This window comes from Suillus subalutaceus (genome assembly GCF_016647625.1).
Source record: "Suillus subalutaceus strain FC151 chromosome Unknown DFJ58scaffold_3, whole genome shotgun sequence".
In the NCBI taxonomy this organism is placed as follows: Eukaryota; Fungi; Basidiomycota; class Agaricomycetes; order Boletales; family Suillaceae; genus Suillus; species Suillus subalutaceus.
The window spans coordinates 663,209-676,457 of NW_024540252.1; the positions used below are offsets into that span (position 1 = coordinate 663,209).

Here is a 13,249-nt window from a genome sequence, read left to right on the forward strand (position 1 = left end):
CAAAAGCCGGGTCGCGGGACGCCGGGACTAGATTGATACTGTTAATTGACACTACTGACCATCATCGCGTAAACACGGTATATTTATGAACATAGCAAAAACAGTCGCTACATCAATTTAGTCACTAGAGAAACTATAGAGCTCATCTTAGATTGGGTATTATATGTGCAAGAATGTTCTTGCTGCTCACATTTCAATCAACAACAAATAACAGTAAACCGCGGAGCAAGGTCCACGTCGGCAACGCCGACCCCCCCTAGTAGGCCTAGTTCCCTGGCACGGATGCTTTGGGAATCAAGTTGAACCCATCTGGACTGGTTCCGGCTTTCAGGTGACGTTCGCAAGAGCTTGTTTACTGCTTTGCTGTCTAGGAGAGCCTCTTCAAACCTGCTTACTATTACTATGGCTCTGCAACGCCTGCGACAGCTTTCCTCGCATCTTACGGGTGCCCCATCTACGGGCTTGACTGCTTTGGAGCAGAAACATCCAGATGATGTCGTCATAACAATGGCCATCCGTTCTCCACTGACCAAAGCGAGGAAAGGTGCTCTGAAAGACACGATGTGAGTAGTATGAACCGTCGTTGAGGATATTATTCATGTCCGACTTCTTTGGCAGGACGGACGAGCTTTTGCTGGAGATGTTCAAGGTACATCCAGAATGATTCAATACACATACTTCATCGTCACTGAGCAGGCCTTTAGCATGCAATAGCTCAGTCTCATGTCGATCCATGTGTTGTTGGTGACATCTGTGTAGGCACAGTGCTCACCCCCGACCCGGTTTATCATGCCAGAGAAGCGGCGCTGGCAGCTGGTTTCCCGGAATCCGTACCAATTCAAGTCGTCAACCGCTTCTGTTCCTCCGGTCTCATGGCAGCAACTGTCATCTCAAATCAAATCCGCTCTGGTCAGATCGAGATTGGACTTGCTGTCGGTGCTGAGTCCATGACCCAAAAGTATGTCAAGAAATCGAATTTATCTTGCGAAGCTCAACTGTGCAAGCCCTGACAAAGGTGCTCCTCCTCAGTCCGAGGCTCTTGGAGTAAACGCTGCTGCTAAGGACTGTCTTCATCCCATGGGTTGGACCAGCGAGAATGTTGCTCAAGATTTTGATATCTCGCGGGAGGTTATGGACGAATACTCGGCAAAATCATATCAACGAGCTGAATACGCTGAGAAAGCCGGTTACTTCGCAAAGGAGATTGTTCCATTCACTGTTTACGAGAAAGATCCTACCACTGGTGAACGGAAGAAGATTGTAGTTACAAAGGACGACGGCATCCGTTACGGGACGACAAAGGAGGCACTTTTGAAGATTCGGTCAGCGTTCCCTCAGTGGGGAAAATCATGCACGACGGGTGGAAACGCAAGCCAAATCACTGATGGTGCAGCAGCAATCATGATGATGACTCGGCGTAAGGCGGATGAGCTTGGGCTTAAAATTCTAGGCAAGCATATCACTACCGCAGTTGCAGGTGAGGGAAATCCCCAGAATAAGCACTTACTTGCTAAAACATTCGGAGGCTGCCCTCCTCGTGTGATGGGCATTGGCCCCGTGTTTGCCATCCCCATGGTTCTTCAAAACGCTGGACTGAGCACAGAAGACGTTGACTTATATGAAGTGAGTTTGGCTGCTGGCAACTTGTCAGGAGATGCATGCTGAATCGCTGTACATACAGATTAACGAAGCATTTGCTTCGCAGTACGTCTACTGCATCCGGGAGCTTGGTCTAAACCCAGAGAAAGTGAATGTTAACGGAGGTGCCATAGCCTTTGGCCACCCATTAGATGAGTAAATTTTATACATTGTATATCTACTACATCACGCTGATGTAAATTGCTTCGATCACGTTGCACCGGTGTGAGACAGATCGTCACTGGATTAAATGAGCTCCATCGGAGAAAGGGAAAAGTATGAAAATTTACCTCATTCAACTGATCTACGTTTGACAATTGGAATGCAGGTGTTGGTCACTTCTATGTGTATTGGGACTGGAATGGGTGCAGCGGCGATCTTTGTTCGGGAGGTCTGAAATTTTTTTGTATGTAGAGTCTAGACGGTATCTATGGGTTAGGCTACAGCCGTGATGCCGTTGTCTAAATTTGTATTATATTAAAGCATGCAAGTGTCTTCTTGTCGTTCCTATTCTCACCTTCAACGCTCGCTTCTTCGGTTCACTAGTTTTTGTTTGTCAACACCCCACCTACAGTCTCTCTTTTATTCCTTCTTCGGCCTCACCTCCAGGCCGGTTTGCACCAATGGCGACAAATTATGATGCACTGGGTAGTCAGGCCAGAAATTCACCGTACGGGTCTGGAGACCCGTACTACAATGAGTCGTCAGGGTACATCACACCCGCTCGCTCACCCAAGAAAACAATCAGTAAATGGGTGAAGTTCGGCGTACCCGTCGCTGTTGTCGTTATCGCTGGCGCAGTTTTGGGTGGCGTTTTGGGCAGTCGCTCAAGCAAGAATGCTTCGGCTTCGAGCTCTGCGGCAGCTAGCGCTGCTGCCACCTCAGCCATCGGTGCAAAAAATGATGTCGGTATTTTCGCTACAGCAACAGACAGCCAGTACTTAGTACCCATATACCCAATGACCGTGAGTCATGTTTGCTTACTGCATCGTCCTCGAGGTGTTGATTGCTTAAATCCCGTAGACCAACACTGCCGCATATACTACTCCCACATTTGTCTCCACCACCGACACTAATATTGCCTGGCCGCAAGATCCTTTCCAACCATCCAACCCCAGCCCAACCCAAGTTCGTTCTGACAGGCCTCGCCTCATCGCTCCTACATACATGTGGGATTCCCTTCCCAACCTCATCCAAAATGATCCCTATCTTTCCAGTTGGAATAACACTATTTTCGGCAATGCAACACAATACTATGCCCTGCCTCCCGTCGTATATTTCTTGGATGGCGGTAATGGCATTTTGGATCCTGCTCGTGAGATCAAACAACGTGTTAAAGCATTCTCCTACGTATACCGCTTAACCAATGACACGAAGTGGTTGGATCGCACCTACGTCGAGCTGCAGGTATGTTTTCTAGCCTATTTTGAGGTAGCTTGATGTCCGACGCCCCACGACTATAGAATGCAGCTGGTAATCTGACTGGCGGTTGGGGCCCTGATAATTCCACGAAATGGAACCCAACTCACTTCCTCGACACTGCTGAGCTCACTGCAGCCTACGCTATCGCTTATGACTGGCTGTATAATGCGTGGACACCTGCTCAGAGAAGCTCGATCATGGCCACTATGATCACGTACGGCCTTAGTAACGGGGTTATCGCTTACAGTAACAACGACCCGGAAGCTTATGGCTGGTGGCACACCGGCACAGAGGGCAACTGGAACTGTGTTTGTAACAATGGTCTTACCATGGGTGCACTTGCTATCCTCGGTGATGACACCACGGGTATCGCTACACAACTTCTTGCCTTGACCATCCCCGATGCCCTCCAGAACTGTGCTTTGGCTCCTTCGAGCGACGGCACGTGGTCTGAGACTGCCAACTACTGGTACTTCGGTACTACGGCTCATGCCGAGATGGCATCTTCGTTGTTGACTGCTACCGGTTCTTCATACGATCTTCTGTCCGTCAATCCTGACTTCCAGTTGACCGGCCAATACCACATGTATGTGTCCGGCCCCGGCTCCCTCTTCAACTACGGTGATTGTGGTCCAAACAAGTATTCCACCACTGCCAATGCCATGATGTTCTACGGCGAGCAGTATAACATGCCGCAGTACCAGCTTTTCCAACGTGATCAGTTCGACGCTGCTGAACCATGGAGCATGTTCTGGTACAACCCTGCTGTTACCGGTGCTTTCTGGGATGGTCTAGCACTTGACCACTTCTTTGATAACAGCACTGATCAATGGGGCTCCATGCGATCTAGCTGGACAGACGAGAACGCTCTTTATGTTGCCGTTAAAGCAGGCACGCTGCAGGGACACCAGACACACAACGACCTTGACTGCGGCGACTTTGTCGTCGATGCTCTTGGTGTTCGTTGGTTTGGAGAGCTGGGGTCTGGGGACTACAATTCAATAGGCTATTTCAGCAACGACTCTCAGATCAGCGAGCGATGGATGTACTACCGCAAAATGACGGAGGGGCAGAACACCATTTTAGTCAACCAGTCAAACCAAAATGTCGCCGCTGCACCGACTGTCACGTATGGTACCACGGCTGATGTTCAAGGGTCCAGTACTGTGATGAATGTTCCTGGTAACTCCAGTGCCTACTTCATTGCGGACCTGGCGAGTGCATATTTCGACGTGTATGTTTGCTTATGCTCGTATACGGAACTTGCACTAATGATCAATCGCAGTACTTCGTTCTCTCGCGGTGTCCACTTGATCAATGGACGCAAGCAGGTACTCATTCAGGATGAGATCAACGCTTCAGCCTCCGTTATGTGGCGAGCACACACCAACGCAACTGTTCTCGTCAGTTCAGATGGCCTCACCGCCACACTTACCATCGGTTCTGCGACCACCATTGTTCAACTGCTCAATCCTCCATCTGGCGCAAATTTCACCACTACGAGTGCTGTTCGGTTCCCTACTGATCCCATTCCCCCACAACCTGATCAGCCTAATGATGGTGTGACTGTCCTGGTGATCAGTCTGCCTGCTGGCTCGTACACGTTGGAGGTGCTCATTAACCCACAATGGCCAGGAATGTCATCGAGTTCATACACTACTCCCGGCGCTGTGCCTCTGAGCCAGTGGTCGTTGACAAGCCCTTCTTAGTTTACATTTTCCTCGGACGCTTTTGTTGTTATGCGATAATGGATGTTCGCAAAGAAAATTGGATATTTCTTGAGTTGCTGGTTGTTTCGCCTTACATACGGAGCTTCGCTGATTAACCTACGTATCGTTTCCTCCGTTGTGCTGTCGGAGCATTGATAATTTACGATCGAGGACGCGTGTTGTAGTTATACGAATGTTTGAGTTTCGGATGCTTATAGGGTGCGTGGGTGGCTGACAATATCACTAGTTGGTTTCCTTGACAGCCCAAATACGTTCTGTCTTCTGTCTGCCGCACCACAAGGTTTCACTCATTTACGCTTAAACTTGAACGACGCTCCTTTTTTTATCTGTCTTTTCTGCTTGGAACTACGTGATTCTGAATCGGATAGAGAACCGTTACCTCACCGAGTGAGTACCTTCTAGCGCTTGTAAAGTGGTTCCATTTTGTTGACTTGTTTCAATTGTTCAAACCCGACGTTGACTGTCCTGTATCGACGGCTGGTCCATTTATTCGCTTGTTATCTGTGATCTCAATCTCGACATTCTAGCCAGTCACCAAGGTTTAGTTTAGGCTTCGAGTTTTTCTTTTCAAACACGCCACGTACGCGCGACAAAATCTAGTGAAGATGCCCAAACTTTCTCTCCTTTTCTACACGACACTCGTTCTTTCCTTGGTCATTGCCTCGGACGCAAAAGCATTCGACCCGAATCATCAAGTCAGCCACAACCGCTTCCTCAAGAAGCGAGCTGGGCCCCAGATTGGCGGTTTTAGTCCTCAGCCTGTCATCGGAGTAGGCGCTGATCCTTCGACTGCAACCACTGCTGCGGCAACGCAGTCCACGCCAACGGCAACTACAGTTGATAGCACACCCGTATCTTCTGTAACACCTTCAACCTCTTCGTCCTCTGCCACTGTAGTGAGTTTCATCCTATTTACCCTAGAGAAGCAGCAGCTGAAACTGCGTCGATAGACATCTGTTAGCACATCGCAAAGTCTCGTTAGTCAAGTTTCATCGACAACGGCGACGACGAGCTTGACTTCTTCGTCGACATCTTCTTCATCTTCTACCTCCCCAACGAGCACCCAGTCAACATCGTTAACACCACCAACTATCCAAACTATTCAATCCAGTCCTTCTGCGATTGATGTCACACCTGTACAGGCGGGCTCTCCCACCTCCCAATCAGTGATACTTGTCACCAACACCGCTTCTTCAAGTGCAAGTGCCACACCATCTTCCTTGTCCTCTTCTTCTACCGGTATCACGCACACTGCCCTCATCGTCCTCATTGTCATTGCTACAAGTGTTGGTGGTTCCATCATCATTTGGACCATTATTCGCAAGTGGAAGTTTGGCAAATCCTCCAGCTTCGATGATCGCATGCAACCTATTGACTGGCAGCCGAGTAACGACAACGATGACAATGGTGGTATTCCCGGTCTGAACCGCCGTAACTCCACCGCATCATCGTTCCACTCAGGCTCCGGCCACGCCGGCATTGGTGCAACGACACTTAACCCAATTCCTGATCATGATTTCACCCCAGGGCCTGCCCATCTCGCACCTGTTGGCGGTTACGCTGACCTTGCGCGTGGTCCCAGTCCTCAGCCCATGATGCAGGAACTCGCGCGTGGACCGAGTTACAAGTCTGACCAGTATGGCGTTCCGCTTCACCATGGCGGGTACGCCACGCACGGGTACTGAGCCAGGAGAAAAGGCGCGGAGAATAAATTTTCTCTCGTAGAGTGGATATGCATCCAATTCCTGCATTGCTCCCCTTTTTATTCTGTCGTATCAATTAATAACATCCGCTTGCTGAACCATGCATTCGCCTCATTCTCGTTTACATATGCGGATTTAGACGACAAACGTTATGCTTATATTCTTCGCGTCCATACCCCAAATCATCGCATTTCCATTCCTTTACCATCGTACTTATTCCCTCCGTTGCTATTCTTGTGTTCTTGGTGTTAGGCACTACTGGTCAAACAGTGCGGTTGGTTCGTTTGCATGGTCGGGTACTCATTTTTGTCTGAATGAAACATGCGCTTTGTGCAGGTCACAAATGAATATACTGTAATCTACACAACGTAGTCGGAGCTAAGTCAATTTCTCTCGTATCGTTGGCATTCCTTGCCAGAAATTGAACCCTAAAGCCGCAAGAGGGATTAGGATCAACGTGGCGCCTGCCCACCACCAGCGCACCACAAACACGCTTAGGGTAGTCCGTGTATGAGTGGGATGTGCAGCAGATGAAGGCTTCTGATCTCTATCGTCCAATTTGGTACTTGCGAACAAGGACTCCAGGCCCGTCGGCCGCTCTGGAGGGAAGAAGCGCTGTGGCCTGACCCACGAACCGTCATCATCGTCATTAAGGATCTTCCTCGACTTTGCGGGGGAAGGAACCGTAGGGGTCCAGTCCATAGCATCGTCATCGTCATCTTCATCCTTATTTTGAGAGCCCGTGTATGTTGAGTTGGATGCCATAAGAGAAGGAAGGCCGAATATCGGGTTACTGGGAGACATTACGGGATTTGATGAGAGTGAGAGGGATGCGAGGAGGTCTGGTTCGCTAGCGGTTCGCGTATGGGGTGCAGGTGATGGACGAGGGGAAATCTCAGGTGTAGGATGCGCAGAGGCGGCGGCTAGATGCTGGTGGCTAGAGGTATCAATTAAACGAATCGGCGGAGGCTTCTGTACGCGCAGCGCGACGAATGAGGTAGCACAGATCTAAGCGTATGCGGCACGTGAATATGAAAGAAGGGAGAAGGTGAAATTACACTTACGAATACTTCAGCGATGAGTGATATTAGACAATAGTAATGCGTTCGTGATGATGCTGGATATCGCGAAAGATGCAAGTAATCCCGAGAAGGCGAGTGCAATGACAGTGCGAGAAGAATAGATGATAGCAATCTGGAGAACCATGCGGTCATTTGCAGAATCTGGTGGTGCATCAGTAAATTAAACTCTGATTACCACATGGACTGACAATATAATGTTTCTTGCCGTGAACGCGGAGATCGCGACCTTGTATTCGTGCCTTCCGGAAGGAGTAGTATGTCGGGTCCCATGCAGTCCAAAATAGACTACATAGTGCGATAAGAGGAAGAACCTGTCGCGCATGACCTAGAACATCGGGGAAATGGAGTTTTAACACCACTGCAGCATGAGAATCAGATATGATGGATGGTGAAGCAGAACTGTGAGAATGTGTTGGCGTACCAGACAAGTGAACGACAACAGCTACCGCCAACGTCATAAACCATAGAAACCCTCTTAGTCTCCACAGAAACAAATGTGTCTGGAGTTTTTCTCTCTCCCTGCTGGATCCCGTAACTTGTCTCTGCTTCTCCTTGCCTCTGCTGTCAATTAACCATCCACCCAGTGCCTTTGTCCGAGCCATATGGTCCTTCTTCCGGATCTCCTCTTCGACAGCAGGCATGCAGTTGGCACACACCGGAGGATATCGGACGTGCAACGATTCACGATATTCTGGAAGTTTCTCCAAACGCTGCGCATAGTCCGGATGCTGTTCATGAGGCTTAGTGTGATAAAACGTGTGTAAAAAGGGCGGTTCCCACATGTGGTGGCGGTAGGTAGTTTGAGAGAAGGTTAACCAAGAGCATTTGGTTTGTCTGGCATGTATGACAGAACTGGCCGGTTCCGTACATGGACGGCAGGCGGTCCTTGCTGGGAGAGGCTGTCGATAAATTAGAACTTGAAGAGCAACGATAAATTTGAAGCTTACCTCGCTTTGCAAAGGACTTTGAGTTCAGGGATTCGTCGTGCATGGCAGGTTCATCTGACATGATTTCGCCGTTCGCATCATAGCGGTTCCAACAGTCACAGTGTGGACAGCGGAAAGATCGCTGATCTGGCGGTGCAGGCTTTATGGCAGACCTACAGAAAAAGCAGATTGTACTGCTAGTGTGACGAAAGAGAGGTGCCATTTGAGTTTAAGCCTGGAGGAGTGCGTTGTGTTAGATGAAATTGCAGTTGTTTATAAACTGACAAGAATGGAAATTTGGTCCTTCTGTGGTCTTTGGACAATGTCACTGGCCCCAACGCACACAACACCCAGAGGTCAAGTGGTCCTGCAGCCCACATATTTCACATGCTCCTTGTTTGTGGACCCTGCTCGCGAAGATATTGACCATCTTGTTCGTGTCTATGCCGAGCGATATGCTAGGTCTCCGCTTCCTCAGCCTTTTGTGCTATTCAAGGATATCTGGAACAACCAAGGATGGACGTGGTTGCATTTCAAGGTTTTTGATGCCAGATCTCGCGATGCTTTTCTTAAAGTCACAATGCAACTCTTCTCAGGTAGGATTATAATGTAACTCCTGAGGACATACTCATATCGTATACAGAACGGTTAGCGGAATCCGAGTATCCTCTTACTAGAGCTGCTGCTCTGTTCGGCCTTTACACGTTCTTTGCAACTCAGCCAACAACATCAGCTCCGCCGTTGCATGCTATCACCCATCTTCCCATGACAATCGGTAAGCTGCTCTTGTGTTCTGAGATCGGATATCTCACTGGGTCTCAGACATGTATCAGTCTTTACTGAAGCTTCCCGACGTCCTCGAAACGGATTTCATGCGCCCTTTAAGACCCCACGTAATATATGTACTTTCCGCCTTGCAAAAAGCTCAGTTCTTTCACATACTCCCCCCCGTCTAATTTGTATCCGCTTAATCCGCGAGAATTGCCAAGGGAAAAATTTGTCTCAGACACCACGAATGGGTACGAACAGGTAGCTTATGCTACCACAAGTGCAACCAAGAAGAAAGGTCGACCGTCGAAGCATGACAAGGTGAAGAAATCCAAGGACGCTGTCGTTGCGCTGGACAAGTGGCTAGACAAAACTGCATATACATATCAACCACCTCGTGCTACAAGTGCCGAGGCTCCACAACCTGTCACTACGCATATTCTACTTTCACATCCGCCAAGCACGACACGGAACAATTACCGGGCAAAAAAATCGGAGTTGCTAGAGAAGCTCGAGCCCGATTATCCGTATGTGACGACTGAAGGACTTGGACGAGCGGCTTTGGAACGAGCAAACCTAGGGGTTGTGAGCAGGTTACAAAAAATTGATGAGGAGGCGGCAGCAAAGGGAATGGAGATTGGGGGAGAAGGCGGAGAGCGGACTGGATTACGTCGTGTGGAGAGAGCTGCTGATGAACTTGGTAAAATTGGGTTGCTAGGAGGTCGTGGCGGCCTGCTTGGTTTGTTAGAAGGCGCGGGCATTGGACAGTCGTCGTAAGACGGGGGACCACGCCGTTTTGTGAACCATCAGATATATTATTTTAAGACAATATCCCCTGTCAGGGGTGCCGGTTACTTCCCACGACAAATCAAGATTCTTGGGTCTGTCTCCGTTCATCCGCCCTCCCTCCCGCTGCAAAATTCAAATCACCAACTGTAACACTTAGTAGTCCCCCTCAATACAATCCTTACCACTCTTTATATTCAATCCAATCATTTTGCCTTTAGATGGCTTCTGATGGCCAAAGGCGTTTTTATTCTCAAACTCCTTCCAATGCTCTTTCAACAACAACTCTTCTTCAATCTCAAGGAGGCTCCCGGGTCGTGCAGGCCGCGTTTGCTCGAGCCCCCCAGTCCTTGAGAAGTATGCAAAGCTATAACAGTCTTGTTCGTCGTCAACTTCATTCACGCAATGTGTTCTGAACTTCCCTTCCAGAGCGAGTCACCTTACAGCAGTGCTGGGCGGACAGCGTCTCTCCAAGAACAGTCAATATCTGAGAAGGTACTTATACGCTAATATACAATTCAGCTGCGTCTCCTCGATCCCTAACGCGTTATTTAATACAGTTCTCCCTCTCTCCTGATCCATCCTCATGGGGTGCTACTCTTGCCATGAACCTCGAAGAACCAGACGACGAGCTTCATAATCCGGATCCGAAGCGAGACCGCAAGAATGACCGTGGTGGTTCTGTCTTCACTTACAGAGGTTTAACCAACCTTGGCTGCCTTATTCTCCTTGCTGTCGGAATGGTTACCCTATTGTACGCCAACAGTCTCCATATCAACCTAGTCCCTTGGATTGACATACTCTTCAGTGCTGGATACCCTATGATATCTTATTTTACAAAGAATTCTCTTTCAAATGAGGGTGGATTCAACATTGGTGGTATTAATGCGAGCGGACAGGCAAGTCTTCACATCTTCTCATCAAGTTACACATACCTATTACCACCCCAAAGATCCCCACTATGACAAATAATTATGGTCTTATTGACGTGGATACTCCATCATCCGCCCATACCTACACGTCCTTTGCAGATTCCTCACAATGGCAGTTAGTTTTCAGCGATGAATTCGAAGTAGAAGGCCGGACCTTCTGGCCTGGAGATGACCCATATTGGGAGGCTGTAAACCTTCATTATTGGCAGGTAAATCATATACTTCCGCATGTATTGGTTTTAGCTGAAATATAAATTGTTATTAGACCAATGATCTTGAATGGTATTACCCTGACCAGGTCACGACCAGAAATGGCTCGTTGGAAATCACCCTATCTGAAAGGGAGATGAACAATTTGAGTTTCACGAGTGGATTGATCTCCACGTGGAATAAGTTCTGTTTCACAGGTGGTATGGTTCTGGCGTCAGTGAGTTTACCAGGGACAAATGACGTCAGTGGTGCGTACAATGTTATGTTGTCTGTTTGGTATTTTACTGATCCTTTACTTCCATCAACCAGGTCTGTGGCCGGCAGGTATGAAACGAAGCTACTCGTTTTTTGCGAGCGTACTAACATGATCTCAGTGTGGTCGATGGGCAACCTCGGTTAGTAGCGTCGTATTTTGAAAGCGTCATCATCTGACAGTCCACAGGACGAGTCGGATACGGCGCGAGCCTCGACGGAATGGTAGGCTCCCCTTCTCAGGCTCGAAATTCAATGGCTGACCAACATGTCAGTGGCCTTACTCTTATGATGCTTGCGATGTCGGTACAGCCCCCAACCAGACGATCGGTGGCGTACCAGCGGCAGCTGCTACTGGCAACTCATACAACAAAGGCGCGCTTTCGTATCTCCCTGGCCAGCGTTTATCAAGGTGCACTTGCAAAGGAGAATCCCATCCGGGACCTGTGCACTCGGATGGGACATACGTTGGTCGGTCTGCGCCCGAAATTGATGTTTTCGAATCACAGGTGTGGTCGTTCATTTTTTATTCTGATAGGCTTCTCAACAGCTGTAGGTCACCGTCGAAGGTCAAGTTTCTCAATCTGCGCAGTGGGCTGTACGTGGACGGTCTTTGCCAAGTGTCCTGACTCACAATGCAAACAGCCTATGAACAATGCGTACCAATGGTCCAACACGTCGGAAAACTATAATATTCCCAACCCAGATATCACCCAACTCAACTCGTACCTCGGTGGTGTGTACCAGCAGTCCACGTCTGGTGTCACGAATACAAGTAAGTTAGATTTGTCTTGTAACTGTTCAGTCGCCAACCAGATTCTAGACCAGAATTGCTACACACAAAACACTGGCTGCTTTTCGACATATGGATACCAGTATCAGCCAGGTATTTATCGGTTTTGGTGTTTTGCACGAGTTAACACTGTCGTCAGGTTACTCAGCTGATGGAGGCGTAAGTGAAACCCACAGTTTTCCGATAGCTATTTCTGACGCTATCTTTACGCAGTACATCAGTTGGATCACAAATGATGTCGTTGGGTGGACCCTTGATGCCGGCGGAATGGTAGCTGATCCTGTGACTCAAATTTCAGACAGACCAATCCCCCAGGAGCCAATGGTAAGAACATTATTCTCGGGTTGTTCTTTAGCTCACGCTCTTCGTAGTACCTTATCACCAACTTGGGCATCTCTGAGAACTTCCAAACGGTCGACTTCACGAACCTGATTTTCCCAGCTACCATGCGGATAGACTGGATTCGTGTCTACCAACCTTCAAGCTCTATCAACATCGGCTGTGACCCTAAGGATTACCCGACGGCTGCATATATCAATGAGTACGCGCTACACTTTTACTGACACTGATTTAGTTGCTCATGCACGTACGTTCAGGTATATTGAGGCATACACAAATCCGAACCTGACAACTTGGACAAGTTATCAACAATCCTTCCCCAAAAACAACCTCACAACGGGGTGCTAGCAGTACATATACTTATTCGGTCGCCCGTTTTTTTATTGTTGTTCCTGTGGACCTTGATACCGTCGGACTGGTATCATCCAGCTTGCTTTCCGTCATTTCCAGGATTTCATTCGTTCTTGTATACCTCCGGGACTCCGTGCACACTTCTTTACGTATTCTGTGCCTTATTTGTTCCCCCCATACTGTTTGAGTCCTCTGTAGAGGTCCGCATGTCATCTGCACCTATGTTCAACGGGCATATTTGGGTATATCATACTTCTGTAGAGGTTGTTTGGAATAATCAAAGGCGTTAAGATAATAAAATTGGGTGTAATCTGAAT

General features: G+C 48.5%; 6 protein-coding genes across 6 annotated transcripts; 5 read left to right on the forward strand and 1 right to left on the reverse strand.

The window, feature by feature from the left end:
* Positions 1–160: 160 nt before the first annotated feature.
* On the forward strand, positions 161–2,161 carry DFJ58DRAFT_756978 (Thiolase, N-terminal domain-containing protein). The gene is made up of 8 exons (XM_041388165.1): positions 161–563; positions 619–649; positions 705–958; positions 1,005–1,477; positions 1,526–1,623; positions 1,682–1,790; positions 1,853–1,914; positions 1,967–2,161. The coding sequence occupies exons 1-8, from the start codon at positions 403–405 to the stop codon at positions 2,033–2,035; spliced, it is 1,257 nt and encodes a 418-aa protein (XP_041250647.1). The 5' UTR covers positions 161–402; the 3' UTR covers positions 2,036–2,161.
* On the forward strand, positions 2,150–5,031 carry DFJ58DRAFT_741074 (chondroitin AC/alginate lyase). The gene is made up of 4 exons (XM_041387126.1): positions 2,150–2,603; positions 2,662–3,045; positions 3,102–4,294; positions 4,346–5,031. Exons 1-4 carry the CDS (start codon positions 2,262–2,264, stop codon positions 4,767–4,769), a joined length of 2,343 nt encoding a protein of 780 aa, XP_041250648.1. The 5' UTR covers positions 2,150–2,261; the 3' UTR covers positions 4,770–5,031.
* A 123-nt stretch (positions 5,032–5,154) lies between these two features.
* On the forward strand, positions 5,155–6,844 carry DFJ58DRAFT_741075 (uncharacterized protein). Its single transcript, XM_041387127.1, has 2 exons — positions 5,155–5,686; positions 5,741–6,844. Exons 1-2 carry the CDS (start codon positions 5,396–5,398, stop codon positions 6,473–6,475), a joined length of 1,026 nt encoding a protein of 341 aa, XP_041250649.1. The 5' UTR covers positions 5,155–5,395; the 3' UTR covers positions 6,476–6,844.
* DFJ58DRAFT_903278 (Ima1 N-terminal domain-containing protein) lies at positions 6,845–8,758 on the reverse strand. Its single transcript, XM_041394852.1, has 5 exons — positions 8,523–8,758; positions 8,356–8,474; positions 7,764–8,303; positions 7,558–7,716; positions 6,845–7,501 (listed from the first exon to the last, which is right to left on the reverse strand). Exons 1-5 carry the CDS (start codon positions 8,722–8,724, stop codon positions 6,872–6,874), a joined length of 1,650 nt encoding a protein of 549 aa, XP_041250650.1. The 5' UTR covers positions 8,725–8,758; the 3' UTR covers positions 6,845–6,871.
* A 60-nt stretch (positions 8,759–8,818) lies between these two features.
* On the forward strand, positions 8,819–10,132 carry DFJ58DRAFT_756991 (uncharacterized protein). Its single transcript, XM_041388166.1, has 4 exons — positions 8,819–9,097; positions 9,145–9,276; positions 9,324–9,394; positions 9,426–10,132. Exons 1-4 carry the CDS (start codon positions 8,824–8,826, stop codon positions 10,044–10,046), a joined length of 1,098 nt encoding a protein of 365 aa, XP_041250651.1. The 5' UTR covers positions 8,819–8,823; the 3' UTR covers positions 10,047–10,132.
* Positions 10,133–13,249, forward strand: DFJ58DRAFT_756995 (glycoside hydrolase family 16 protein). The gene is made up of 17 exons (XM_041388167.1): positions 10,133–10,435; positions 10,485–10,550; positions 10,616–10,809; positions 10,864–10,954; positions 11,008–11,196; positions 11,253–11,445; positions 11,507–11,521; positions 11,572–11,592; positions 11,640–11,674; positions 11,725–11,958; positions 12,006–12,047; positions 12,095–12,224; positions 12,273–12,335; positions 12,382–12,401; positions 12,456–12,566; positions 12,614–12,783; positions 12,839–13,249. Exons 1-17 carry the CDS (start codon positions 10,277–10,279, stop codon positions 12,927–12,929), a joined length of 1,824 nt encoding a protein of 607 aa, XP_041250652.1. The 5' UTR covers positions 10,133–10,276; the 3' UTR covers positions 12,930–13,249.